This window comes from Trachemys scripta, chromosome 10 (genome assembly GCF_013100865.1).
Source record: "Trachemys scripta elegans isolate TJP31775 chromosome 10, CAS_Tse_1.0, whole genome shotgun sequence".
NCBI lineage: Eukaryota > Metazoa > Chordata > Testudines > Emydidae > Trachemys > Trachemys scripta.
The window spans coordinates 35291061-35317254 of NC_048307.1; the positions used below are offsets into that span (position 1 = coordinate 35291061).

At 50.6% G+C, this 26194-nt stretch overlaps 1 protein-coding gene across 3 annotated transcripts in view; it reads left to right on the plus strand.

Moving 5' to 3' along the window:
• The window catches only part of CAPN15 (calpain 15), a 94637-nt gene that overhangs the window by 12684 nt on the left and 55759 nt on the right, over positions 1–26194 (plus strand). The window contains exon 2 of one of the 3 annotated variants that reach the window (XM_034784176.1): positions 8224–8524. The exons of 1 other annotated variant lie outside the window; for it this stretch is intronic. In XM_034784176.1, coding sequence (XP_034640067.1) covers positions 8349–8524 — 176 coding nt within the window. In that variant the 5' untranslated portion in view covers positions 8224–8348. Of the gene's footprint in view, positions 1–4230; positions 4332–8223; positions 8525–26194 lie in introns of those variants that run through there. One more of the 3 variants, XM_034784178.1, reaches the window with a different exon arrangement.

Sequence of the window (26194 nt, forward strand, 5' to 3'; positions counted from 1 at the left end):
CCTGCACAGGCTGGCACAGCCTCAGATGGGAGGATGAGCCCTTGACCAATCGACACCCAACTGTAGCAGGAAAGAGAAACTGTTTGTTTTCTGGCTGCAGGGGAAATTCAGAGTTAGGATAAACCTGTCTAAAAACAGAGGAAACGTGTGTGTGCATCATCCAAGAAGCGTTATCCTGATGAGAGTCTCACATGCTTTGCTTCCATGGAATCTTCTTGTTAGACTCCGATGCCTATTAAATATATAGCACATTTGTAGCACACAACTTAAAGCTTCCTGTTTATAATGCAACTGTTCTCAATAGGCAGACTGTAAAGGTGAGGCAAACCACTGGGCTGACCGAGATGATAAAGGGTCTATTGCAAGGATTATAAACGCAGAGGGGGAAAGGTTCTGAAAATTTAGACCTGCTCTTAAATGCCTGCAGAGATTGGATGCTGTGGCCTGGCTTGTCTTTCTCCTCCTCCCCCCACCACATGAGGCACCTGTTTAAACTACTGCAGTGTTGCTAATGAGACCAGCCATGCCAGTTCACATGCTATTGTTAACTCTGTGCTTAAAATCTATCCACAATTGGCTAATAAACTGGAAAATATGAGCAGCCCTATTGCACCTCATTGAAGTAATGTTAATTGGCTTAGTAGAGCACCGGGCTTCTATAGTGTTTGTTTTTTTTTAAATTTGTGTACACTCAGCCCTGCTTAATCGCAGTTGGCTTGCGATCTCTGTGCTTATTCAGATAAAATGAACTTCCTGCTCATAAATCAATGACAGAAATGGGTGCTGGGATTAGTTGCCACTTAAAAGGACACAGTCAGCTGCTTTTTTGTTGCTTTTAATTAGGATTTTGATTTCCCTTTCAAATCTGTATAATCCCCTGTCTTGAAGTTTGTTAGGCATGATAGATTTACTGTACCTGATCAGACAGTTGCTGTCTAGCCCTGGTGTCCTGCTTCCAGCTGTGGCCACTACTTGACTTTTCACCGTGCTGTAGACAGAAGAAGTGGAAACTTCTTTGACCTTAGCAGCAATGAGTTTATGCCATGACGCTGGCTTGAAACTGCTATTTCTATTGCTTGTGACCTTTCTGTGTGTCATACTCTGATTCCACTCTCTCTGTGTGAATGTGGCAAAGTATTAGGAAGTGGTATTACATGGAGCTCAAGCCAGCCTGGCTCTTGGCTTGTTCTTCCCCCCGAGGTATTCCACAAACAAATCCCCACGATCCCAGGTTACAGGGAGTTCAGATGTGGGACTGAGAGATGTGGTTTTATTTGGTGGCGTGTGCATAGCTCCTATGATGTTAAAGGGATGGTTTTAAGCATTGCTATTCAGTGACCCCACATTTGATGTACTCTGTAGAAAGGATTTTTCCTGGTAACAGGGACCTGGGTGCTCTCTTTTTGGCACATCACCACCAGTAATAGACTCTGCAGGGCAAATTTTACCTTCCTTTACAGCTCTCTACAAGAGGTACTTATCTGCCCCCCATTACTGTATTATCTGAGCACCTCAAAATCTTTACTGTATTTTTCCTTGCCCTGCTTCCCAGGGATGTTGCAGTTCTGTTGTCAGCCTCTCTGTGCCTTAGTTCCCCCTCTAAGTGACTTGCCAAGAGCGTACAAGAAGTTTGTTGCAGAGCACGGAATTGAACTTTGGTCTCTGAAGTCCCAGGCTGGTATCCTAGCCATGGGGCTATCCTGTCTCGCAACCCTATTGATGTCCCAAAGGTTGTGAGGGGGTTTGCACAGCTTTGTAACTGATCAGAAACTATCAACAGCATTGTTTACTGATGCACAGTGATCTGGAGTCTGTCCTTTCCCTAGCTGTGCTGACTCTGCAGGGTTAACAGGAGGAAAGGGCAGTGAAAATGTTGTTTTTTGTCACCAAGGCAGCAGTTACACACAGAGCACTGACTGTACAAGGAAGTGTCAATTTCTACCTGGACACTTTTCAATTGAACCGCCCTTAAGCTGCTGCAGCTGCCAGCAGGGAAGCCCACGGGGCCACCTATTGTACTACAGGACCATTCAGACTAGTGGCTGTCTGCTGTCATGACCACGGAGTCTCAGGGCCTTATTTCGGCCTCAAAATATAGGGAGGAGAGGGTTGAAAGTGGTGGCGTTTTGTTGCTTAAATACTTTCCTGCTGTCTTAGGGAGGCTGTTTGCTTTCCCAGTCCAGCAGCTGTGACTCCCTAAAGGCATCTGAGGATGGAAAGGAACGTAGTTGTTTCCCCTCTCCTCCCCCCAGTGTAGCTTCTTATTGAAGTCCTATCCACATCCTCTGGAAACCACACACTGCTTCGCACCCATATGGCATCTTTCAGCCCTGGCCCAATGGAGCCGAACGCCTACTTATTTTATTTACATTTCCCCCCTTCCCATCACTCCCCTACACATGCAATAGACACCCATGCACACATACATCACATCCTCTGTAACATCCCCTTGATCACTGTGTGTGACCCTCTCCTTACCTCTATGATCCTCTTACACTAACACATGCCATTGTGTTACTCTTACACAGTCCCCTTACACATATACCCCCTGTAGCTATACACACATCACTGGGTGATTCCATTACACATAAACACTCTTGTGTAGCTATGCACAGCTCATCACACACATTACTGAGACCCCCTTACACGCACACCCCCAGTAGCTGTGCACTCCCTTACACCCCTCACTCTGACCCCCCCCTTACACACACACACACACACACACACACACACACACACACACACACACACACCCTGTAACTATACACAGATCAGTGTGTAACCCCCACCCCCCTTTACAGCATACCTAGGAGAGGATTTACCATGAAATGGTGCGGTGGCATGGGGCCCCCAATGACAGGGGGCCCCCCAAAATGCAGGACAAATATCTGACAACCTGCCCTCAAGTTCCAGCCGGTGACGCAGCAGGGCGCAGGCAGGCTGCCTGCATGTCATGGCTGCTGGCCCACGCTGCTCCCGGAACAGGCCAGCTGCTGGCATGCAGCCCTGCTGCGCCTTATTTCACTAGGAGGGTGGTGAAGCACTGGAATGGGTTACCTAGGGAAGTGGTGGAATTTCCTTCCTTAGAGGTTTTTAAGGCCTGTCTTGACAAAGCCTTGGCTGGGATGATTTAGTTGGGGATTGGTCCTGCTTTGAGCAGGGGATTGGACTAGATGACCTCCTGAGGTCTCTTCCAACCCTAATATTCTGTCTCTGTGCGCCCCTGGTGGGGAGGAGGGGGGCTCTGTGCGCTGCTCCTGCCCCGGGCAGCGCATGGAGACCCGCAGTCTCCATCCCCCCCCCCAAGGGGCACGCAGAGATGTGCCAGTAGCAGGGCTAAGGCGGCTCCCTGCCCACTCTGCCTCCCTCCCTCTGTGCCTCTTTGCTCCTGGAAGCGGCCGGCATGTCCTTGAGGCCCCTGGGGTATGCATGTGTGTCTCTTCATGTGCTGCTCCCGCCCGAGTGCCGACTCTGCAGCTCCCATTGGCTGGGAGCTGCAGAGGCGGAGCCTGCGGGCAGTGGCATGTGGAGATCCCCTCCCCCCTGCCTAGGAGCCGCTGCCAGAGGGCTGTATGTGCCGGTTGCTTTGGGAGCCATGCCACCTGAGGTAAGCGCTGCCCTCCAACCCCCTGCCCCAGCCCAGAGCCTGCACCCCCACACCCCAACCTCCAGCCCAGAGCCTGCCCCCTGCACACCTGCCCCAATCAAGGTACCTCATTTTATTTTAATTTATTTCCCGTTACTTATAATGGAGGAGGAGGATGAAGGGGGGGAAAAATGAAAAACCGGGGGGGGGGGGAGAGGAGAGAATGTTCTTTCTTGGCTGGGTCCTGAGGGGTGGGCCCCTGAAAATAAAGCTGGGCGTAGGGTCCCACTAACTCTAAATCTGCCCCTGTGCACTCCCTTACATCCCTCGCTGTGTGACATTCAGTCATGCAGGCCTGAAATACAGCCCCTCGATGCCCCCCGCACCAGGCTTTGTTTCCAGGGTAGTGTGCAGCTGGCCCTGGGCGCATCTGCTCGGGGCTGGGAAGCGCTGTGGGAGCTGTGAGCCATCCGGACCCTGGGCTCAGCCTGCAAGCACCGCGTTGTGGGGCCAGCCCGGCGCTCTCCCGTTTCCTCCTGCCGGGAGCGAGTGTCCGGCGCTGCACGCTGCTCTTCCCGGGAGAGGGGTAGGCGGACGGGGGATTTCTCGTGCGGGGCGAGGTGGCCGGGCAATTGCAGCTGCCATCCCCGAGGCTCCACCTCCCCCCGCCGGCGCACAGTTTGCGGGGAAGAGGGTGCACACCCTGCGGTCCCGCGGGCTCGGAGCAGCTGCAGCCGAAGGACCGGTGAGCGGAGCGACCCCACCCGGGCTGGGCAGCGGCGGAGCAAGCGAAGTGGGGGTCGGTGCGGACTGCGCCGCTGCTGCGTTGCCCCGGGCGCGCTGTCTCCCTAGCGGGGGCGGGGCAGGGTCACGGCCACTCTTCGCTGCGAGGCCCGGAGCGCTACCAGCCGCCCACCTGTAGCTCCGGAGCCCGCTTCGCTTTCCTTCCCGGGAGCCGGCGTGCCGCCCCGAGCCACTGTGTGAGCGAGAACCGGGGCATCGGCTTCGCAGCGGCGTGACCCCGAAGCGGGTATTGCTGCAACGATCCCGCCGCCTGCTGCTCCGCTTTTAGGGAGGCTGCTGCTGGTGGCTTTGGGGAGGGATGTATGGGGGGTGGTGATAGGGGTAATTTACTTCCAAAAATCCAATCAGTTTGTTTGGAAAACAGTATTTCCGGAGCAATTAACTGTACCACTCCAAACCTAGTAATTACTGCGCTTTAAAACCCTCAAAGAAAACACATAGTTAGGTGCTTAACTATTCATTTCTACTAGCTAACCCCCCCCCCCCATCTGTTCTTCCTTGTGTTACCCCTGTGTCAAGGGGCAAATTAGATCAATACAAATATAAATTACATCAATACAAGCAGTGCCTTCTTCACTAGGAGGAAAAATCTGCTGTCCCCCAGCTCCAGATGTCCAGGAATTTCCTAACTAGGGAGTGAGAGCCTGTGTTTGTTCTTTCTCCCCTCTACCTGTGTGAAGTTTTCTGTGGCTTGCTGTATCACTTGCTAAATATATTTAACACACATTATTTACCCGTCTGTGTGCCCTCTCCACCCTCGGAGTTTTACAAATCACTGAATGCAAGACCCTTAATAATAATACTCAGCACTTATATTGCACTTTTCACAGTGCTGCAAAGAATTAACTAATCCTGGCTAAATACCCATGTGAAGTAGCATGTAATTATTAGAACTTGCATTCATTTTTTAAAAACATCACTTATTTTTCTGAAGGGCAAACGGTGGGTTGGATTATTAAGCCATTCCCTGACCACTGTTCTAGGCATGGGAGCAGACATGAGTTCTGCATAAAGTTGAAATGAGGAGGCGTCCAACGCTGACACTGCGATCCTGCTCTTGCTTGTTTGCAAACTGGATCTTAATAACGGGGTTTCCTGTTGGTTAAAGGGAGGGCCATTCTTAGTGCTGAGGGGTCCAGCCCAAGATGAGGGATTTAATGCTTTGCCCAAAGCAATCCGATTTCACAGTGCTGACAGAAAAGTAGCCCAAATAGAGTTGGAGACAGCTACAGCTTAGCTAGGTTATCCTGCCACTATTTATAGATTCCTTCCTTCACCCAACTCCACCCACCACAGAGGTTTACTGAGTAGTATTAAACCAGGATTCCATCATCTCTGTTTCCCAAAATACATTTGCATTCAGGGTGGCTGATCAGACTTCCTGTAACAGACCTGGAGGGACAGGGGAGGAGGAATGGGACAGAGCAGCAGTAATACGCTGGATGCCAGCTGCTTGCACCATTGCTAACTTGTCTTCCACTTAGCAGAGTCTGAGGAGTTAAAACTTGCATGTCCCTGAGGCTTTTTCTTCTAGAAGGGGGAAGAGGAGTGGCTTTGGCCTTTTCAACTTGGGTGAGTTGCTGAGGAAATGGTTTCAAACGAGACTGTTGAGTTGCTTTATCTGGTTGTGCAACTCTTTGCTCGGAAAGATTTTTAACATTAGATTTCCTTCCCATCCTTTGCTTGTGTTTTAATTTGGTGAATCATTAGTATCTGCATTTTTCTGATCTTGATTTCCCTCTTGCCTGTTTAAAATTTGAATCCTGGAGGGGAAAAAAGTTTCAGTCTACCACCCCTATAGGTCATATGCCAAACACTTCTCAGTCCCTTCAGCTGTTTTGCTGGAACATATAGGAGAGTGGCACTGTTGAAATTATCAAAGGTTGAGGCAGAAGGTTAAGGCTTTTTATAGACGCAAAACACACCATGTCTCAAATCTGACCTACCTTTACAATTATAATAAACTTAGGATAAATGTCCTCTGGATGTTAAGTATCTTTCTTTTTTTTTTTAAATTCCACCCCCCCCCCCAGCAGGGAAAATATAACTTCTTACAACTTAACTGCTCAGTTGGCAGTTATTGAAGGAAAAAACAAGGGACCATTTTTGCCAGTCCCCCAATAATCAATGAGTTCCTCGTGTTGGCTCTGTGATGGTGGCAACGTACTAGATGCACAGAATCTGTGCTGGCCGATTAGGGAGACAAAATCAAGGAAGGGCAAAGAAATAATTATTCTTGGACTTTTTTTTTTTTAAACTGATAATTACCATAGAGAATAAAGAAGAAACCATTTAAAAGGTAGTTAATAATGTCCATTTAATAACGAATATATTTAGTTTTGGTGCTAAGCTCTTAGCAAAACTGCACCTGTTGCAAGAGCTCCAGTGTTCTGGGGTCTGCTATCCATCGAGACCTTTCTTGATCCCCTGAAACAATCCTAGGAATGAAAAACTGTATTTTACAGTCTTTTTGTTTCAGTCTTTTATTGTACTAAGCAGCTTCTTCATGAAGGTCTTCCTACAATTCATTCGTCTCTGCAAATCCTGGTGGGTAATTGAATAAGCTCTGCTGTGAAATTTTCCCCCTTCTTGTTTCTTCTTCCTTTTTTTTTCCTCTGATAAATGTTCCCTTGATCCTTTTCCTTCTTACACAAATCAAGACTGTAAGATATTTATTTTTCCTTAAGAAAAGACGTGTGTGTGTGTGTGTGTGTGTATATGTATGTATATACATATATAGTCTTTGAAGACCAAAGGAGAGTAAATGTTTCTATACTTCTGTTTTGTGGAAGTTTGATGCAGTAAATTGTGAAAATTGGAAGAACAAGAAAGAATAAGGGCTGCCCTTTTTGTTGTTGAATGTTTGTTAGAAATCTAGTCTACCTGAAAGGGTGTAAACGTTGCACATTTCATTCCACTATGCAAAATGGTTGTGGAAAATTTACCAGCCTAAGCACAAAATCTGCTTGCCATCCCTTTTACTATGATGATGCTGAAAAAAAGGAATTAAACTTTATTCCTTTAAAAAATCAAAACAAAACAAAAAAACCTCCTTCTTGACCTAGACCAGGGGTTCTCAAACTGAGGGGTCAGGACCCTCAGGGGGTCACGAGGCTATTACATGGGGGGTCGCAAGCTGTCAGCCTCCACCCCCAAACCCCGCTTTGCCTCCAGCATTTATAATAGTGTTAAATTAAAAAGTCGCACTCAGAGGCTTGCTATGTGAAAGGAGTCACCAGTAAAAAAAAGTTTAAGAACCACTGCCCTAGACAAACAGACAAGTCCTACTTTTCAGGGTTGACTTAATTGGTTTGTCAGATTTTTAGAGTTTGGGGCCTTCAGAAAACCCTTTCTGTGCTAGTCATTCCCAAGTGCTGGTGCTTCAGGCATTGTGATTGGGACTCTACAGTTTATCCTTAGACTCCTTTTTTAATGACAGTCCTCTGTGCTTGGCTCTGCTGGGTCATCTTCCACCAACTGCGCTTCCTGGTGGGGTGGGAACAGTTGAGTAGGCGGCAACAGGCATTGCAAATCACACCCAAGGTCTTAGGTTGGTAAACTGGTACAGTTGCCCCCCGAAGTTAGGGAGCTAGGGGTCTATGGTGTTTAACCAGAGGAAACCTCTATGAAACCACCCTGTATCTCCTTCCTCCAGACTGGGTTGGACTGGCCTGTTAAAACAAAACCTCCCCATCCCCTGGTAAACTCTGGAACTGTCTTGTTCAGAGAGTTCATTAGCAGGTTTTGGGAACCCCAGTGATGGTGATCTATATCATACCATGTTTCTTTCTCTTTTCCTTTCCTTTCCTTTTTTTTCCCCTTCTTTTGATCAGAACCGACCTCCCTTTCTACGGTGTTGGGATCTTTACGCCAGTCCATGCCGCAGCACCTCGCCCCTTTCCACTGGCTCGGACCTAACCTAGGATAAATCTTGGCGTGATCTGGGTAGGGGGGAACCATGGGGAGCTCTGCCTCATCGCTGGCTGCAGAGACGGAGTCGGACCATGGCTTCACTAGCCCACCCTACCCGGGGCACCCGGTTGCGAGCTGGTATAGGAGTAGCCACAGTGGCCCTGTTTGGGAAAGTGCCCTTATAACACGGCAGCATCAGCACTTACAGCACCGGGCACGAAGGTAAGAAAGAGGGAAAGGAGCCTGATCACATACCTCTCAGCTGTGCCCTGAACCTAGGATAGTACACTTTGGGGCTAAATTACCTTTTGCCCTGCTTGGCCCTGGTGCTGAATCAGCTTTACTGAGGCCAGATCTTGGTCCAGTTGAAATCTGGGGCCAAATTCCTATTGACATCAGTAGGGCCAGGTTGTGTCCTTTTAAAGAGCAGCTGATGTCTCATGGAAAACCTTCTGCGTGTCTATCCCGAATTTCCCTGCTCCATTTAATAGCAGAGCTGCCTTCATGAGAATGGGCTCTCGATGCCTTTAAGCATTGGCCCTGGTCCTGCTGCTTATGGCCCCTCTTCTTTCTTGTGACCTCCCAACTGGTTGCTATAGAAGTGATGACAGTATCACAAATGGAGGATTATGACTCCAGGATGGTGGGGATAAACAGCAAGAGTCCATGAACTCCTAAGAGCGAGATATGGTGTTTTCATGCTAATGCCCTTGGCAAGAAATAACAAGAGGAAAATAAAAATCACACGCTAAAAACCAAACAGGCCTCAGAGACAATTACCTCCAAGGGGAACTTGTCCCGCATCACCAATCCCCCCTTCTCCAGTGAGATCTGCAGATCAAACTGCAGCTGAATCACACTATACGTCCCACTATCTTTTCTCCCTGCGAGCTGCTCGCAATTAAGATTTTTCCTCCTATTAGGCGGCTGGTGTCCTATATATAGTCTCTTGCAGGTTGAGAGGTATGTTGACAGCATCTAACAGTGTGCTGCCTGGGGGGCCTTGGCTATAAAGGCTGCTCTGTTTTGCACTAATAATATTTGAGCCTCTGGTTAATGCTTGCTTTTTATAGCTTCTCGGCTTGTAGGGTGACTGTACCTGCCTGAGTCTGTATAGAGACTGTAGGAGTAGCAGCTTGCTTCCAAGCGTCTCTGAGCTGTTATGGCTTCACTCTGAAAGTGTTTGCTGTGTTGACAGTGTTTGTGTATGTTGTGTACCTGTCTTTTGCTCACTGCTGTAAATCCCAGTGAGTTTTTTTTGCCCTGCTTTGTGGCATCTGGGACTTACTGGCACAGACACGGGGAGACCCTCGGGCAAACAATTTCATGCTGTGCTCCTTCCCAGCTCTGCCTTGGGTTTCCTGTAAAGCTGGCAACTGTGTAATTTAATCAATTGTTACATTTGCTCTCGGCCATGTGACCAGATTTGCAGCAATGCTCCAGAGGGCTTTAAAAAGGCCATGTCATGTAGTTTGTGCCATTATAGCTGTGCCACCAGCCTCTGGGGCTGGCCCCTTGTTAACTTGTGTAGATCTCAAGAGTGTACCTTCTATGTCTGTGCAACAGTTGTTCTTCTCCCAGTTTAAATGCTTGCTTCTAATCTGTACTGCACATCAGGGTTCGGAAACTGAATTTCCAAACCTCCCACAGGGGAGAGAAACAATGGCACAAACAACCGTTCCTCCTCTGGCTGAAACTTCTGAGCAGCATACACTGGAGAGGCAGGAGCCAGGGTCTGCAGGGCTGAGCCAGTCTGCTGCTCATGGGCCTGCGTGATATCAAAAGCACACATCAATGTGTGCTTCTCTTGTAGAAGATCTGACTGATCTAATTCAGTGCAGCATTTGATTCAGATTTTGGAGGACTTGAGAACCTGTGTGGTGAGGTGGTGCATTGTGGGATACTGGAGCATGGATGTAAGTTTCCTAACTGGTCAGCCTCTGTGGTGGAAAAGGTGTGATGGATGTGGTGTTCAAGAGGAGGATCAACTGGTTTCTGAGCAGATAAAGCCGGTGTCTTGTTAGGGGGGCTGTATGAGAGCTGTGTGTTTCCCGCTAGAGCAGGAGTACAGAAATAACCCCCTCTTCCCTCCAAAGTAGACTGTGGCTATAGCAGGCAGGAAGATCTCCAGTTGTGATTCACCAAAGAATTCTTATGTGGGAAGAACTTGCTTTTAGGCAGTGGTTCCAGAGCTAGGTTCAGAAGCCCCAGTGAAATTAGACAGTCTTTCAGTCCATACATCAAAGTGCCTACAGTTCCCAGCTCGAGGCCTGTGGAGCAACAATATTAAGCAAAGGCAACTAATCTGTATCCAGAGCAGGGTGGATGAGTATGCTCTTCTAAAAAAAAATAAAAATAAATAAAACAAATCCGAGCAGACGGCATCGGCTCTTGCCTTTGAATGTCCTGTCCCCTGGAGCCCAGCAGAGCAGGAAGGAAGTACAGTACTGCACAGTCAATCTGAGGCTAGAGTGAAGTTCTACGATTGACTTGACTTTGCCTGCTGATTTCCTCCCTGGGTACAGCCAGCTTCTGAGCTAATAATACATTGGTCTGTGTAATCCAGTGCAGAGCAAAGGACTCTACTCGGCTTGCATATTCTGAATGAACACTGATCTGTTTACTCAAGAAAATTGCTTGGTAGGTGGTGATTGTGAGTAGAGTGTGGGGGAGAGCAGAGACTTGCAGCATGGTGGGGAGGGAGGAAAAGGTGCCTTCCCCCTTTAGGGGTTTATAGGCTGGAATGAGGCAGGCAATGCCTTTAAAGATGCTGATACTGCAGACTGGGTAGGCCTCATGTTTGGCATTTGGTAGCTCTTATGCTCAAGACAAAAGGACCTGGGGGAAAGAAAGGGGTGGCCCAGTGGTTAGGGCGTTGGCTTAGAATGTGGGAGAAGGCTCTACTCTGCGTAAATTTCCTGTGTGACATTGAACAAATCAGTTAGCGCCTCTGGGCCTCAGTTCCCCATCATGGAGAGGGGATAACAGCACTGCTCTGCCTCCCTGGGAGTTGTGAAACTGTGTATTGCTAAAGCTTAGGATGACCAGATGTCCCTATTTTTGGGTCTTTTTCTTATATAGGCTCCTATTACCCTCCCCACCCCATCCCGATTTTTTACATTTGCTGTCTGGTCACCCTACTAAAGCTAGCGAGATGCTGTGGTGCTGGGAGCTACCTAAGTGCCTTCTATAGAGTGGGAACCCCTGGGGTTTGAGGTTATTGTTCTGTTGTTGAAATCTCTGATTAGCCTGGAGTCGCCTTTGCCTGTGATTTCATCACATCTTTGAAGCTAAATGGAGTCAGGTGGAGTCAGTCCTTGGATGAGACCTTTCTATGGCCATTTTTAGGTCAGAGGTGGGCAAACTATGACCCGCAGGCCACATCTGGCCAACGGGACTGTCCTGCCTGGCCCTTGAGTTCCCAGCAGGGGAGGCTAGCCCCCAGCCCCTCCCATGCTGTCCCCCCCCCCTTCCCCGCAGCCTCAGCTCACTGTGCTGCCAACGCTCTGGATGGCGGAGCTGCAAGCTCCTGCGTGGCGGTGTGGCTGCCAGTCCTGCTGCTCTGAGCAGCATGGTAAGGGGGCGGGGGATGGGGAGCAGGGGGTTGGATAAGGGGCAGGGGATTCCGGGGGGCAGTCAGGGGATGGAGAGCAGTGGGCAGTTGCATGGGGCAGAGGTTCGGGGAGGGGCGGTCAGGGGACGGGGAATGGCAGGGTTGGATAGGCGTGGGAGTTCTGGGGGGCCTGTCAGGGCGTGTGGATAGGGGACAGGGAGCAGGGGAGGTTGGATGGGGGTGGGGGGTCCCGGGAGGGGGCAGTCAGAGGACAAGGAGCAGGGGGGTGTTGGATGGGTCGGGGATTCTGAGGGGGGCAGTAAGGGGACGGGAAGTGGGAGGGGGCGGAGGCCAGGCTGTTTGGGGAGGCACAGCCTTCCCTACCTGGCCCTCCATACAGTTTTGGAACCCCGATGTGGCCCGCAGGCCAAAAAGTTGGCCCACCCCTGATTTAGGTGCTGGTGTTGGTGGCTCGTTAAGGTGCACTCTTCCATCAGTATTGAACTAGAGTTGGTGTTAGAGTGCTCTGGGCTGTCTTTGCAGTGAGACTTGAAAGAGGTTGTAGTTGCTTGTCATGAATTCTCATGGCATTTTTCACAAGCAAAGAGAGGTAAAAAAAATTCTTGCTCAATTCAATCTTGAGTAATTGCATTCTGCCTCTCCGAATTCCCCCCTGTAATTGCAGACTGATATGGTACCTTCTGTACTAATCTGTTGTGTTGCCATGCGTTGTTAAATAGCTGCTGTGTTATACCCCAGAGATGACTGCATTTTAGTGGTTTACCAATAGCTCCTGTGTGAAGACACCTTGTGAAGCAGTTTGGATGGAATTTGCTGTGAAAATGCATTTAATTTAACACTGAAATTTTTTTTGTCACCTGTGTTGCCAATCTTCCTCTTTTGAGGAAGGTTGTGGTGAGACAACTCCCAGCTGAATCTGGGTTTTTCTGGTTGCCTTGACTGCAGCCAGTTTTGTTCCAGCCCATAGCCCCATGGTCTCTGTGGAAAGCTGGAGCTGAATTCTGCAGCACAGTCTCTCAACTTTTCCAGCACTGTAGAAATTCTCAAAATTCTGCTGCAGCATCAAATACATTTTAAAAAGGCTTTTATTAAATTAAATATTGCTGGGCCCCAATCACCGAAGGGAGTGGAGCATGACTTCTACTGAATTTTTGGCTCAAAAGACATTAGTCATCAGAGCACCCTTGCAAAGGGGATGGTATTCTCCCCATTTTACTGATGGGGAAACTGAGGCACTGGAGTGGGGGTGGTGGGAGAAAGTGATTTGTCCACAAACTGGGTCTTCCAAAGCCAGGATTAAAATACAGGAGCACTCCTGTGCTTTGTCCACTGCACCACCCCTCCTTATGGCCAGTGATCATGCTGGCTGCTTGGCAAGGAGCTGGCTTAGCTGTTGGTAGCTGGCTGAGAGCCAGCGACCTCTGCTCCTGCCAGCAGTGGCCTGGGCAGTGCTGCTACCTACAGCCACAAGCTGCTTCGGGGTTCTCTCCAGTCCTGCACAGATCAGCATGGCCATCACCAAATCTGGAGCAGCCACAGCGGCCTGGCTAGCATTGGACAATTGGCTCTCCTGGGTGGGGTTCTGCAGGCTCTGTGCTTCTGCCCTTGCTGCTCAGCGTGCCTACAAGGCCATTGGGAGTATTAACAAGTGGTGAAGGATGGCTGTAAACTCTCCTGATTTCTTAATTTGCACATGGTGCCGTTAGCTGATCATTGATTTCAGTGGTGTTCTGTATATTAACTGGGGGAAGGCAGCCAAATCTCTGGTCCCCTCCCATCCTGTGGTGTCCCAGCACATCTCCATGCACAGGGTTACCAGGTGGTTTTATTTAGGGAGATTAGCAGAACTGATATTTGTCGTTGTCGGAGCAGGCGGGCTGCTCCTGCACATGTGTGTCATCCGAGGTGGAGGCTCGGGGGCTGGAACTTTACAGATGTAAATGGCTTTACCCCAAAAGGGCGCTGGGAGGATTGGCTGGTCACGCTTTACATTTGAGGCAGAGAGGGGAAGCGATTTGCTCAAAGTCACAAAAAGGAGTTAGTGGCAGAGTCTGCATCAGTCTTATGAGTTTCCTGGCTTCCAGCCTGTTTGCTCAGACCTTGGGCCATGTCTCTTACCGTATAGGTAAAAACGATACAATCGCTAGTTTGGGACAGTTTCTCCAGGTCTTGTGTAAATAAGTTTATATGGGAAATTTGGCTCTAACCGGTGGTTTTTGTAGGGGAATTTTTGTATGGAGTTGTGAGGATCCCTCAGTCTCTCTAGCAGCCCAGTTAATTCTGGCCCGACTCAAACAGAGCTGACTACCTTATTTCCAGAGGTCACAACTGCCTACTGGGTGGCTCATGTTTTTGAGAGCTCCCTCACCTCAATTATACACTGAGCAGGGTTAGACCTACCAGAAACTTTTTATTATTTCCCCTCTGCTCTTTACCCTCTAAACTCCCCTCTTCTCTGATCCATTTAATTTGAACAGCACAAACCAGGGACTCTGCTCTGAGATGGGAGATTCAGTTAGGAATGTCAGGGGTGTATTCCCAGAGCTTCTGGATATGAGTGGAGCCACTTCTGTGCAGCGCCAGCCAGCCAAAATTGGCTGGTGTGCATGGGGATTCTGGAATTGGCAAACTGCTTCCAGGTCTCTCAGACCGGGCTCAAAGAGGCCCCTGGCTAAGGTGTGGCTAGAGAAGACCTAGCTCTGGTTTGACTCATGATGTGTCTGAGTTGCAACAGATTATGCTGCTTGTTTCCATGTGTGGAGCAGGGAAGAGAGACCCTGTCTCCCAAACTGTAATGGAACAGACATGGCCTGTGTGTCTCGGGGTGCACTTCCTGCTCATGCTAAACATGGGTCCAGGGTTCACCTGGTCTCCTGGTCTTCTCTGCTTCCCTCAGGGCTGTCATCTGACTGGGATCCCTCTGTAATTCCAATACTGAGACCCCCAGCAGCAGGTGGTATGGTAGCAGTGAGGTGGGCACGTCTGGTTTAGCTCTGTGCGCTTCGCTGTTATTCCCTCTGGGAATCATCATGGTGTTTAACTTCAGCTGGGACTTGGTGGAGTAAGACTGTTGCTTGTTGCCAGGGATACCATCTGGTTGGGAATGCTGGGTTGTAACTCTGTGTGCCAGGTCTTTCTGAAACACGTGGTGCTTGGGGTGATATCTTGGCTTCCTCACGACCCCCCAGCTGCTCCTGAGACATCCCCAGCCTTTCAGTAGCACCTGTATGTTTAGCACACAGGCAGCTTGACCCGGGCACTGGTCTGCAAAGCTTCTTGGTTGTTTAAATTGTCGCTATTTTGAACACTGCTCTGGAGCTGTGGAGAGCTCAGAGGACATACTTGTGGGGAGGGGCAGGGTTGTGGAGTCCATGCATGTGCACCTTAGTGCTGGTGACTTGTGGTGGCGTGGTAGTTCTGAAGACTGACGCGCTCAGTTTGCCCACAAACAGCAGCAGCAGCACCACAAGGACAAGCTTCCCCCTTGTGCTGCCCTTGCAATAAGCCTGGACAAAAAGGGAGTCTGGTGTCTCTGGCCCATGCAGGCCCTGGCTTCGCTATTGATGGTGGGGTGATGGGCGGATGCTTGTTCACTGGGGCCTGGCCTGAGCCACATGCAGGTCACTTATCAGCCCTCCAGTGGTAATGGAGTTTGGGCCCTACCAACCTGGGCTGGATTCCAAGCCAGGACCTAGAAGTGAAAGGCTCTGTATCCTCTTTCCAGGGCAATGGAAGGGTTTTATAACTTTTCTTTCCTGTGGCCCTCCCCAGGAATCTGCATATGGACTCAGAACTTGCATGGCAAGGGCCAGTCCAGTGCAAAATCTAATGGCTGCATTTAGAGCCCGTGGATTGGATTTCGAATGCAAATACTGAGACCCTTTGCCTGGGCTGTGGCAGCACAGAGCTGTGCTATAGAGCAGTAGAAAAAGCATAGCTGGCCTGTGTTTTAAATAGTGTTAATGTCAAGATGCTCACCATTGGCGTAGCAAGAGACCAGTGGCCTTGCCACTTCTTCTAGGTCAAGGGTCGGCAACCTTTCAGAAGTGGTGTGCCAAGTCTGCATTTATTCACTTTAATTTAAGGTTTTGCGTGCCGGTAATACATTTTAACGTTTTTTAGAAGGTTTCTCTCTATAAGTCTATATATACTATAACTAAACTACTGTTGTATGTAAAGTACACAAGGTTTTCAAAATGTTTAAGAAGCTTCATTTAAAATTAAATTAAAATGCTGATCTTACACCGCCGGCCCGCTCAGCTCGCTGCCAGCCTGGGGTTCCGTTCACGTAGGCCGGCAGCGGGCTGAGCGGGGCCAGCGGCTGGGACCCCGGCTGGCAAGGGGCCGGCAGCCAGAACCCTGGGCCGGCAGCCAGAACCCCAGGCCGGCAGCGGGCTGAGCGGGGCCAGGGGCCGGGACCCCGGGCCGGCAGCGGGCTGAGCGGGGCCGGCGCCCCAGACCAGTAGCGGGCCGAGCGGCTCAGCCCGCTGCCGGTCTGAGGTTCTGTCAGCTAGCTCCTGCCAGCCAGGGTCCTGGCTGCCAGCCCCGCTCAGCCCGTTGCCGGTCTGGGGTTCTGGCTGCCGGCCCCTTGCCAGCTGTGGTCCCAGCTGCCGGCCCCGCTCAGCCCTCTGCCAACCTGGTGCTCGGGGTGGGGATGTGAGGGGAGCAAGAGTCAGGGCATGGGATGTGTGGGGGATGCAGGAGTCAGGGCAGAGAGCTGGGGGCATGTGAGGGGGTGCAGGAGTCAGGGATGGGGTCGTGGGGGAGGTGCAGGGGGCTGCGGTGTAAGGGGGGTGCAGGGGTCAGGGCAGAGGGCTGGGGGGGTGGGCTGAGATCAGGGGGGTGCTCCCAGCCCCCCCGCTCCCTGAGCGGCTCACGGCAGGGGGCTGGAGGGATATGCCCCGCTCCTACCTTCCTTCCCCCTGCCTCTTCTCCGCCTCCTTACCGGTCTGAGCACCGAGAGCGCTGGGGTTGTTCTTCTCCCTTCCCTTGCAAGGGCCATCGGTGGCGGGGAGGGAGAGGAGGCGGGGCTCGACGCAGCATGGGCGGGGAGGGGGAAGAAGAGGCGGGGGAGGGGGAAGCTTGGCTGCCGGGGGAGCCTGCCCTTCAGCAGCAGCTGGCAGGACCAAGCTTGCTTCTGCCCCCTTCCCCCGCCAGAGAGAGCGGTAGGCAGGGGGCGGAGAAGAGCGGGCTGGGTCGGGCAGGATTTTTAATGGCACGCTGCTACCTGCCGGGGTCCGCCTCAGCCCGCTGTCAGGGTTCGGCAGCGGGCTGAGCGGGACCCCGGCAGGCAGCAGCGTGCCATTAAAAATCGGCTCGAATGCCTTCTTTGGCACGCGTGCCATAGGTTGCCGACCCCTGCTCTAGGTTCTTGCTGCACCCATCGCTGTGATATCTGAGCATTCTGATACTCCCAAGGTGCATGTGCACGCAGATCTGTGGCTGTCTCCCAGTCTGCAAGGGTCTTGATGGTTTTGCTTTACAGAAGCAGGTTAGCATTTTGCTGTGAATACACTCAGGTCCACGGTCCTGTCCTCATGATCCCAGAGCTGTGGGCTGGTTGCCAAGGAAGCAATCTTGTGTGTGTGTGTGAGAAGGTTGCTCTGGCAGCTGGTGGGTCCCCCATGCCACTGGAACTGCTTGCTGTACCCCCTAGGGGAGGGGTCTGGAGATGGGTTTGGAGCATTCTGGATGCATTTCTCCTCATTGATGCCTGGACAAAAGTCCTTGGGGGTTTGGGGGCCGGGAAGGGAGAGGGGATTGGCAGGAGGGGGCAGAGCAAGCACTGTAAAAAGAATGCTCTGAGTCTCCCCTGAACAGCTCTATCAGCTTCACTGCAAACTCCTCTGCTGCCTGAAAGGAAACAGGTTTGGGGCGGAAGTGTGGGCCAGCATTTCAGGGCAGATCATCCCGAAGGAGCTCTGGGGCTGCCGAGAGGCATTGTGCACAGCTGCCTCCCAGAAGTAACTATGGAATTAATATGCTGGCAGCAGGAAGGGGGAACCTGCTGAGCTCCCAGGCACGGCTCAGCCACTTCAAGGAAGGCAAAGGTAGGAACAGGCCCGGCTCCAGGCACCAGAATTCCAAGCAAGTGCTTGGGGTGGCAATCTGCAAGGGGCGGCATTCTGTGTGTGTTTGCCGCCCCAAGCAGCGCGCTGAATTGCCGCCGCAGACAGCGGGGGCAGTCGTGTGCCGTTAGGGCGGCACTCGCGTTTCCGTGGCGGTGGCAATTTGGCGGCAGCTTTTATGTTCAGCTGCCCGCGGCGGCAATTCGGCAGCTTCTGTCTTCCGGCTGAGGACAGAAGCTGGTGCCGAATTGCTGCTGCCGCGGAAACGCGTGTGCTGCCCTAACAGCACACGGACTGCCCCCGCCATCCACGGCGGCAATTCAGCGCGCTGCTTGTGGCGGCAAAAACAGTAGAGCGAGCCCTGGGTAAGAAGATTCCCCAGGGGTCATGCTAAGGGCTGGGGAAATGAGAGAGCCAATATTGCGCCTGCGGAGTGCTGGGGAATGTCTGCCCCTCTGAGAAACTGGCTGTGTTAACCCTTGTGGGGAAGAAGAACTAGGTGGCCCTCTTTAAGACAGCCAAAGTAACACCGAAGGCCCAATTCAGGCCCTCTGACAGAAGCTGACTATACAGACGGGCCTCTACATAAAACAGTACAGGCCAGGGCCTGAACAAAACTAAGCTATACAAGCCCCTGTCAAGGCTATAACCAGAGTGGGGAAGGGAGGGGGGAGGGAGCAATGCGAAAGGCTTAGCAACATAATAACTGCTTGTTTATGAAAAACATGATAGCCGCTTGTTGTGAAACATAACTACCTATCTGTAAAAACATAACTGCTTGTTTATGAAAGATAACGGCTTATATGAAGAAATTACCTCTAGTAAAAGCCAACTTCCCCTATAGTTCCAGCTATCTGCCAATCATATATCATCTTTGGGCGTCCCATGCCCTTAACCAGAGAACCCTGGAAAAAAGCAATATGTACCCTGACGAAAACAACACTCTAACTGGTGCCAAGTACCACCCATGTTGGAAACCCCCCACCCAACAGGCACCCAATTCTCGTAAATAATGAGGGAACTACTGGGAAAAAGGGACAGATCCCAACTCTTATGTTCGCATAAATGATGAATAAATGACGTATTATTTGTACTATGCTTGCGGTTTGAGCAAATAAAGCAGCCTGTGTGCTGTGCTAGGTGTGGTAGTTTTCGGACTGCTACCCCAACGCGTTGGTATGTTTTGCAATAAACTGGCCTCAGGCTTGAGTCTGTGAACTAAAATCAATGCGTGGGTGATTTTTTCCACGACACCCCTGAACTCCCACTGCATTGTGTGCCAGCAGCCAAGGGTAAGGGGCTTTGAGGTGACAACTGATCACAGCAGGGGTCAGGCAGGAAGCTTCTTGGATTGTTTGGTTGTTGTTTTGCTTTGCTTTGAAGCATCAGATATGGGCTGCTGCAGGAGGCAGGATTTGAGTGTGATCTGCTCTGACACCACCTACGCTCCTACAGAATGGAAAGTCAGGTCTTGGTTAACAAGATGGTTCAGAAGCCAACAGAAGAACAGTTAAAAGGTAGTGATTTTTCCCCGCCCCCAAATCCCTGGGCAGCTCATGGAGTGGGATAGAAGGGCTCTGTCAGAGCTGCATTCATCTTGTCTCAAATGGAAGCTTATTTGCTGTACTGGGGGAAACAGACTTCTGGAAGCCATGTCCATTGCAAGTGATCTATCTGAATCCACTGTGAGGTGGCCAATGTGATGGGGAGGACGACTGTTCTGGGGTTGGGAGTACGACAAGAGAATTAATCAGGACTGGGAGAAGGAGGTGTCAGTGCTGTTGGAATGTAAAAGTCCCTGGGCTGTAGATTACATTGTGCATCTGTGCTCTGCTCTGAGTGAGGCCTTGCTGCTGCATCGTTCTAGCCATCTTCCCTCTAGTGCGTAGCCTTCCCAATAACTGCTAGGGCACCTTCCCCCAGGACTACAGCTGCCCAGTGACCCACTGCAAGCCTCCAGGCATAGTACTAGCAGAGTACAAATAATGCAGCTGGCAAGGAATAGCTAACAGAACATCCCGTCATTCATGCCAGAAATGGTCTCTCTCTGCATCCCTGGGAGTGGAACTGAAGTAGGCAATGACGAGTTATGAAGAAACCAGCTGAAGGTGGCGGGGAAAAGAGACTGTGTACAGATGGCCTGTACTAGATGGAAGCTCTTCTCTGGTACAGCAGATTATTAAATCCAGAAGCAAACTGCCTGCAGCCCCATTCACATTCACATGCAGTGTGTAGGCCTTTGGGGTCTGTGCCTTTGCTGGGCAGTTCAAGGTGTTTCAGGGTGTACCCTATGTGCCTCCTTTCCCAGCCATTTACCTCCCTTCCCACGCCCACACATACTGACAGAGCTTCACAGAAAGGTACAGCTGTGGGGATGGATAGGTGCCAGAAGCAGGCAAAGTTTGCCCTGTGGAGGGCCAGCCTGACAACCTGCTGGAAGCCCAAGGGCTGCCTCTGCCTTGTGTACAATGGATCAGATTGCAGCCCCCCTCATCTTCAATGCAGTGAGTCAGACCCGGGAGACTACAGCTCCCAGCATGCAGTGCTCAGAGTGGCAGTGCTTGCTGGGCCCTGTAGTTTCCACAGGACTACGCCTTTGTATTAAAGACAATGGGTACACCAGTATCGCTTTGGTGTCTCACTCCCATTGACGGTCAGTGAGAGTTTGTGTCTTCGAAAATCTCCCTGAATGGCTATTGTGGTCCCCCTTAGAGCCTGGTGTGAGCGATGCATTGGTCCGCCCAGGCTGAGTTGTGATGCAAGCAGTTTCTTTCCAGCTGCCCCTTGGCATGATGAGAATGCCTCCAGATAGCCATGCAGGCCAAAAGCAGGCTGGCAGGAAAGCAGCAGCTTCTTTTCCCTGAGTCAGAGGAGGCGGCATCTCCATTCAGACTGCATTTAGGGGACCAAGGTTATGTGCACAGGCAATTCTGTGCTTGTTCTGGTCCCTGTGCTGAGGATCACCTACTCTACACGCAGCCTTGGCTGGGGTAGGAGGTCTCATCAGACCGTAGCTACTTGTTGCAGCAAGTGGGTTGTCGTTACATGCTAGGAAGCTGAGCGAAAAGTTTTTTACAGCTGCGTTGCCTGGTGGCTTTAGTGTGTCTCTGCAGAGAGGGCTGGATTTAGAAGCACATAATGCTTCTGGGGTGTTTAAAAAAAATAATTAGCACGAACCTTGGGATTCCATCCATCCTCTGGCGTGAGAGCCTGAACATCAGCACCGCCAACGTATTGACAGCAGCTTCCCTGGCCCCCAGGTGCCATGGCGATGGGTGAATTAGGCATGACGCAGAGCACGTGGACAGTACAGAATCTCCTAATGAGCAAATAAAATTGGGTCACGATGCTCTGGTTCACAGCAGTCATGTAGATGCTTCACTCCTTTGGAGTGCTAGCATGGGCTCTGGAGCCAGCCGTAGGGGAGGAGGGGAGTGTCTCAGCTTGCTCTGTGTGTTTAATAGGCTGTCTGCGAGTGCACTGTCCATAGTAAGGTGGCTAAGCGGTCACAGCGGCCGACAAGCCCCATCTGTCATGTGTAGTGTTAAGTCTCTTGCGGGCAGAATGCTGACTCTCTCTCTCTCTCTCTCTCTCTCTCCTTCATCTGTGACCCATGGGCTGGCAGCGGTGATGCTTAACCTTCCCTCCTTCCCCTCGGAGTGTGCACATGCCAGCTTGTGCCAAGATTACTTGGGGGGGGGGGGGAATCCTTGGCAGGAGGGACAGGAGATGTGCGTTTAAACAGGCTGCAGAATTTGACCTGCCTTAACCCCTTAATCGTGGAACTTTCAAAAAAAAAAAAAAAAATCGAAGAATGATGATGTGCCTGGATTTATTTAGCAGCTGTGTGCGTGGGGGATGGGATGGGAAGGAGGACTGTAGGGTTGGAGGCGAGCTGGAGCTGTGGGGGGTGGAGTGAAGAGTGGAAAATGCAGTGATCTGGGGAGCCCAGAGTGATGGCAGGCTGGTCAGTACACCACACAGCTGCCTGTGGCTACCAGTCAGTGGGGAGAGCGGGAGGGAAGCTGCAGGTGGGGGGAGCAGACATTGTATAGTGAGGGATGTAGTGCAGTGGGATTGCCTGGGAATCAGGTTGTTCCTGGTGTGCTGTTTCTATGGCACGTGGCAATTAAGGGGTTAATTGGTTATGGTTGGACAGTGACCAACCTCTGGATTCTAGCTATTTAGCCGCTAACTTGAGCAGTCATACTCTGAAGGAGGCAGTAAACAGTATGTTGGGCTAAATAAAGTCTGAGTCCAAAGTCTTCCAGGGTACAGTATAATTCATAGGTGTTTCATTGGTAATTACTGTCTTACTGAAATGTCACAGGAGTGAGTATTTCGGAGGTGTGGCTGGGGCAAATGAAGGTCTTCCTTCTGGGAAGATGGCCACCTTGGCCTCCCAGGGGTATCTTTGCTGTGGGCATCCAGTGCTGATGTCCCAGAAGGAGAACTGGAGGGTAGGAGGGTAGCACTGGAATGGGTTACAGCACTGGAATGGGTTACCTAGGGAGGTGGTGGAATCTCCTTCCTTAGAGGTTTTTAAGGTCAGGCTTGACAAAGCCCTGGCTGGGATGATTTAGTTGGGAATTGGTCCTGCTGTGAGCAGGGGGTTGGACTAGATGACCTCCTGAGGTCCCTTCCAACCCTGATATTCTATGATTCTATGAATACATGTACAGTCCAGCTGCTGTCAACAACGCCATTTAGTCTGTCCCTGCTGTCCTTTCTGGTTCAGTGTAATCCTTTTAATTCACCTTGCTGTGCCTGAAAAGCCAAAAGAGCGACAGTTTTATAGATGAACCACACAGCAAAGCTGAACAGCCTGGATTTCTGTGCAGAATGTTCCCCTGAATGGGCAGGCACCAAGGAAGTCAGGTTTCCCCATACTATAAGGTACACTTCCACCCCATGACATCCTCTTGGTGTTTCCTGGCTCACTGATGGTATCCCATAATGGAGCATCCTGTGACATCACAAATACCAGGGACAGCAGCAAGAATCCTGGCATTTTATGGTGCATTCTACTGTCCTCTTTAGTGAAGCAGGAAGTCCAGAAGGTTTCTGTCTCGCAGGCCCTGGGATCACATAGACTAGTGCCCCCTCTTTACTGTGCAGGGTGCTCTCTGGAGCAGATATAGCTGAGGTGAATTTCCGTCTCAGCTTTGCAACTCGCTAGTCAGCACCTCTAGCCCAAAGCAATATTTCATATCCTTGCACTGGCCCATTAGGATCAGTTAGCATGCTAGCCCCATAGCTGCTGTCATCGGCACAGGGAAGAGAGGAAGCACCACAACCTGGGGTCTGTTTAAACACCTCCAGGAGACGCACAAGGAGGAGAGGGGAAGGAATGTTGGCTGATTAGCAAAGGATGAGACCAATATGGATAGAAGCGTTTATCCTTTGAGCTTCTCAGAGGCTGTCACCAATATAAGAGGTAGCCAAAGAGATGAACAATATCCAGTGGGCAGGAGTGTCACATATAAGAATTAAATGACCTTTATGGAGCAGCTGTGTGTATGAACTGATCCAGACCTAGTGAGCTGCTGTCTGCAGATCCTATCCACTGCTGTGATCCCATCTGACCGCCCAAGCTAAACGGAATTGGGCCTGGTCAGTAGTTGGGTGGCACACTTCAAGGAGGTGCTTCAGGAAATAGTACTTATAAGCTCACAGGTGCCCTTGGAGTTGGTCCCGAGCCACATCTACCAGAATGGTAGTGGGGCTGGGTCTGACGAGATGTGAAACTGTGGTCCTGACCGCTCGTGGTCCTTAAAGATCACGCAGCACTTGTGGGAGCTGGGATGTTGAGCCCCAGTGAGCGGATTACATTCTAGTAGGGGTAATTACTCTCTCCCTGAATTTTGTTTGGTGCTGTCAGACAGGCTGCCCTAGAGCAGGCTGCATTTCATTGATGACAAAGGGATGCAGCTACCATTGAAGTCCAATGGAAATTTTGCTGTTTCAGTGGGAACACGACAGAGTTTAATTCTGCAGCATGCAGTGAATGTTCCATGGGATCTGCCGAGTGCCCTCGACAATGGTTGACTTCTACCCAGGAGACACTCCCTGTGAGTTACTTGGCACCTTGCAGGATTGTGCCCTCAAGTACCTTGCTGAATTAAGGCCTAAATATGTGTTTAACTTTGTCTGGCTTCTGTGGGGCTGTGCATGTGCTCTGCTACCTTTCTGCATCAGGGCCTGAGTCCACATGTCAGTTAGTTTGTAGAGCCCTTTGCCACGCTCCTCCTAGGGATTGCAGAGAAGCGTGCTGATGGGTGATGGAGAGATGTTGGCGGAGTTGTCACTCGCTTGATTCAAGGAGCCTGGGAAACATTGTACAAATCTGGACATGGGCCTCTGTGAGCCCCTGGGCAGTTGCTTGCATTCCCTGTGCCTGTACACTCTCAGTGAGTCTGACCCCTGGAATGGTGTAGAGGCAGGGAGGCTTCCTGTTCGAGGTACCCTGCGTGTGTTTCCGTGTGAAGTGAAGCCAGGTATTTAGCATTTCAGGCACTGGAGGCTGGAGCCCAACAGCTGGAAATGCCTTGTGATTCAGTGAATGGAGATGTGAGGGATGGGAGCTTTGGAAGCCTGCTGCCACCACTGACCCATTCACCCCCCTCCCTCCTTTTTCTTAGATGACTTTATTTAGCAGTGCTACAAATTGCAGCATAAATCCCAAGTGGGCAGCCACCAGTAAAGCTCCTCCCCGCCCTCTGCACTGGAGAACTGTCGCTGGGAATGGAGGCTGTGGGTGAGCACCTCAGCTGGTCCTGATTCCATAGGGAATAGAAACTCCTGCGTCTGTCTCATTATCCCAGCAGCTTTCCTCCGATTCTCCCCTCTGTGGGCCATCGAGCCCCCGTAACTTCATCTCATGACTGTCTGCACAAGCTGTGAAATTCTTCTCCCTCAAATAAGATGCCTCTGAGGTGCTGTCCCTAGTGGGAAAGATCCTGCATGTCTGGAATTGACGATGGACTCCTAACACCGAAATCTATAGGTCTGAGTTTCTGTTCTCACTGGTGTAAATCAGGAACTGCTCCCCTGTGTATGATGTTACATTAGTGTAGGTTAGAGAAGAACTAGGCCCATGTTATCTCTGGCTGATCACCCCAGTGTTGAGATGTTTCCTTGGACACATGCCCTCCATGCCCCCATATAGCCCTCTCTGTCCTATAATACCATTGCCCCTCGTCAATGCACTAAGTCCCTAGGGGACAATAACACCCCTTTATAAAGCTGGGAAGGGGCTAGCTAGAGTAACAGAGCATGCAAGCATCTCTGCCTGTGCTTTACAGTGCTTCGTGTTTCTTTGGCACCTTCCATCTCAGGATCTTAAAGCACTACACAAACATTAATACATCTTCATCACAACTTCCTTTGGAGGTAGCTGAGCATCGTTAGGCATGTTTTACTGAGGAGGAAATTAAGGTTCCGGGTAATCTGCAAAGGAGCTTGGGAAAAGCGCATGTTTGTGTGCTCCCTTTGTTTCTTTAAGACGAATGAAGAATGGTGGAAAGTGGTGTGCAAGTGAGAGAGCTTTAATAGTCATGCTATTAAGCATAGAAACACCATGCTGGGCACATCTGGCTGTCCCTAGTTTTGCAGGGGGACTTCTTGCAGCTCTGCAGGATGTTTGCTGAGAATCTTAACCTAACCGAAGTAGCAGTGGTTGACGTGCTGTCAAATACTTGAATATGAAGCATTCTGGCTCCAAATCTGTAGTCATCCAGGATAGATGAGACCTACATGTCTAATTAAAAAAATAAACAAACCACAACCCTTCACACATTTTTTGACTTTCGACTGGAGTCAATTCATAAAGAAGCAGAAAAGGGCATGAACCCAGTTTCTTTCCTCTCCGCGGGCCTCTTTTTAAGTGACTTGCCCAAAGATGCATGGCAAGTCAGTGGCAGTGCTAGGAAGAGAGCCCAAGGCGCCGACTCCTCGTACTAACCGCAAGGCCATCCTTCCTCTCTGAGCCAACTCACCCTTTCGGTTCCCCAGTTAAATTCAGTGTTGCCAACTCCACATAGCAGGAAGTTACCAGACAAACCCTGAAAAGTCACTAGATGTAGCTGTTTAAGCACTCAAAAGGAGTCAAAAATGTCACCGAACAAAATTTCCATTCACAAGCAGCTCTTCCATGCTCTTCTTACTACATTCTGGTGCACATCAGAAGCAACTACAACAGTACACTATCATGATTAGGAGGGCGCCCTCTGCTCATTGGGAAGGAAACTG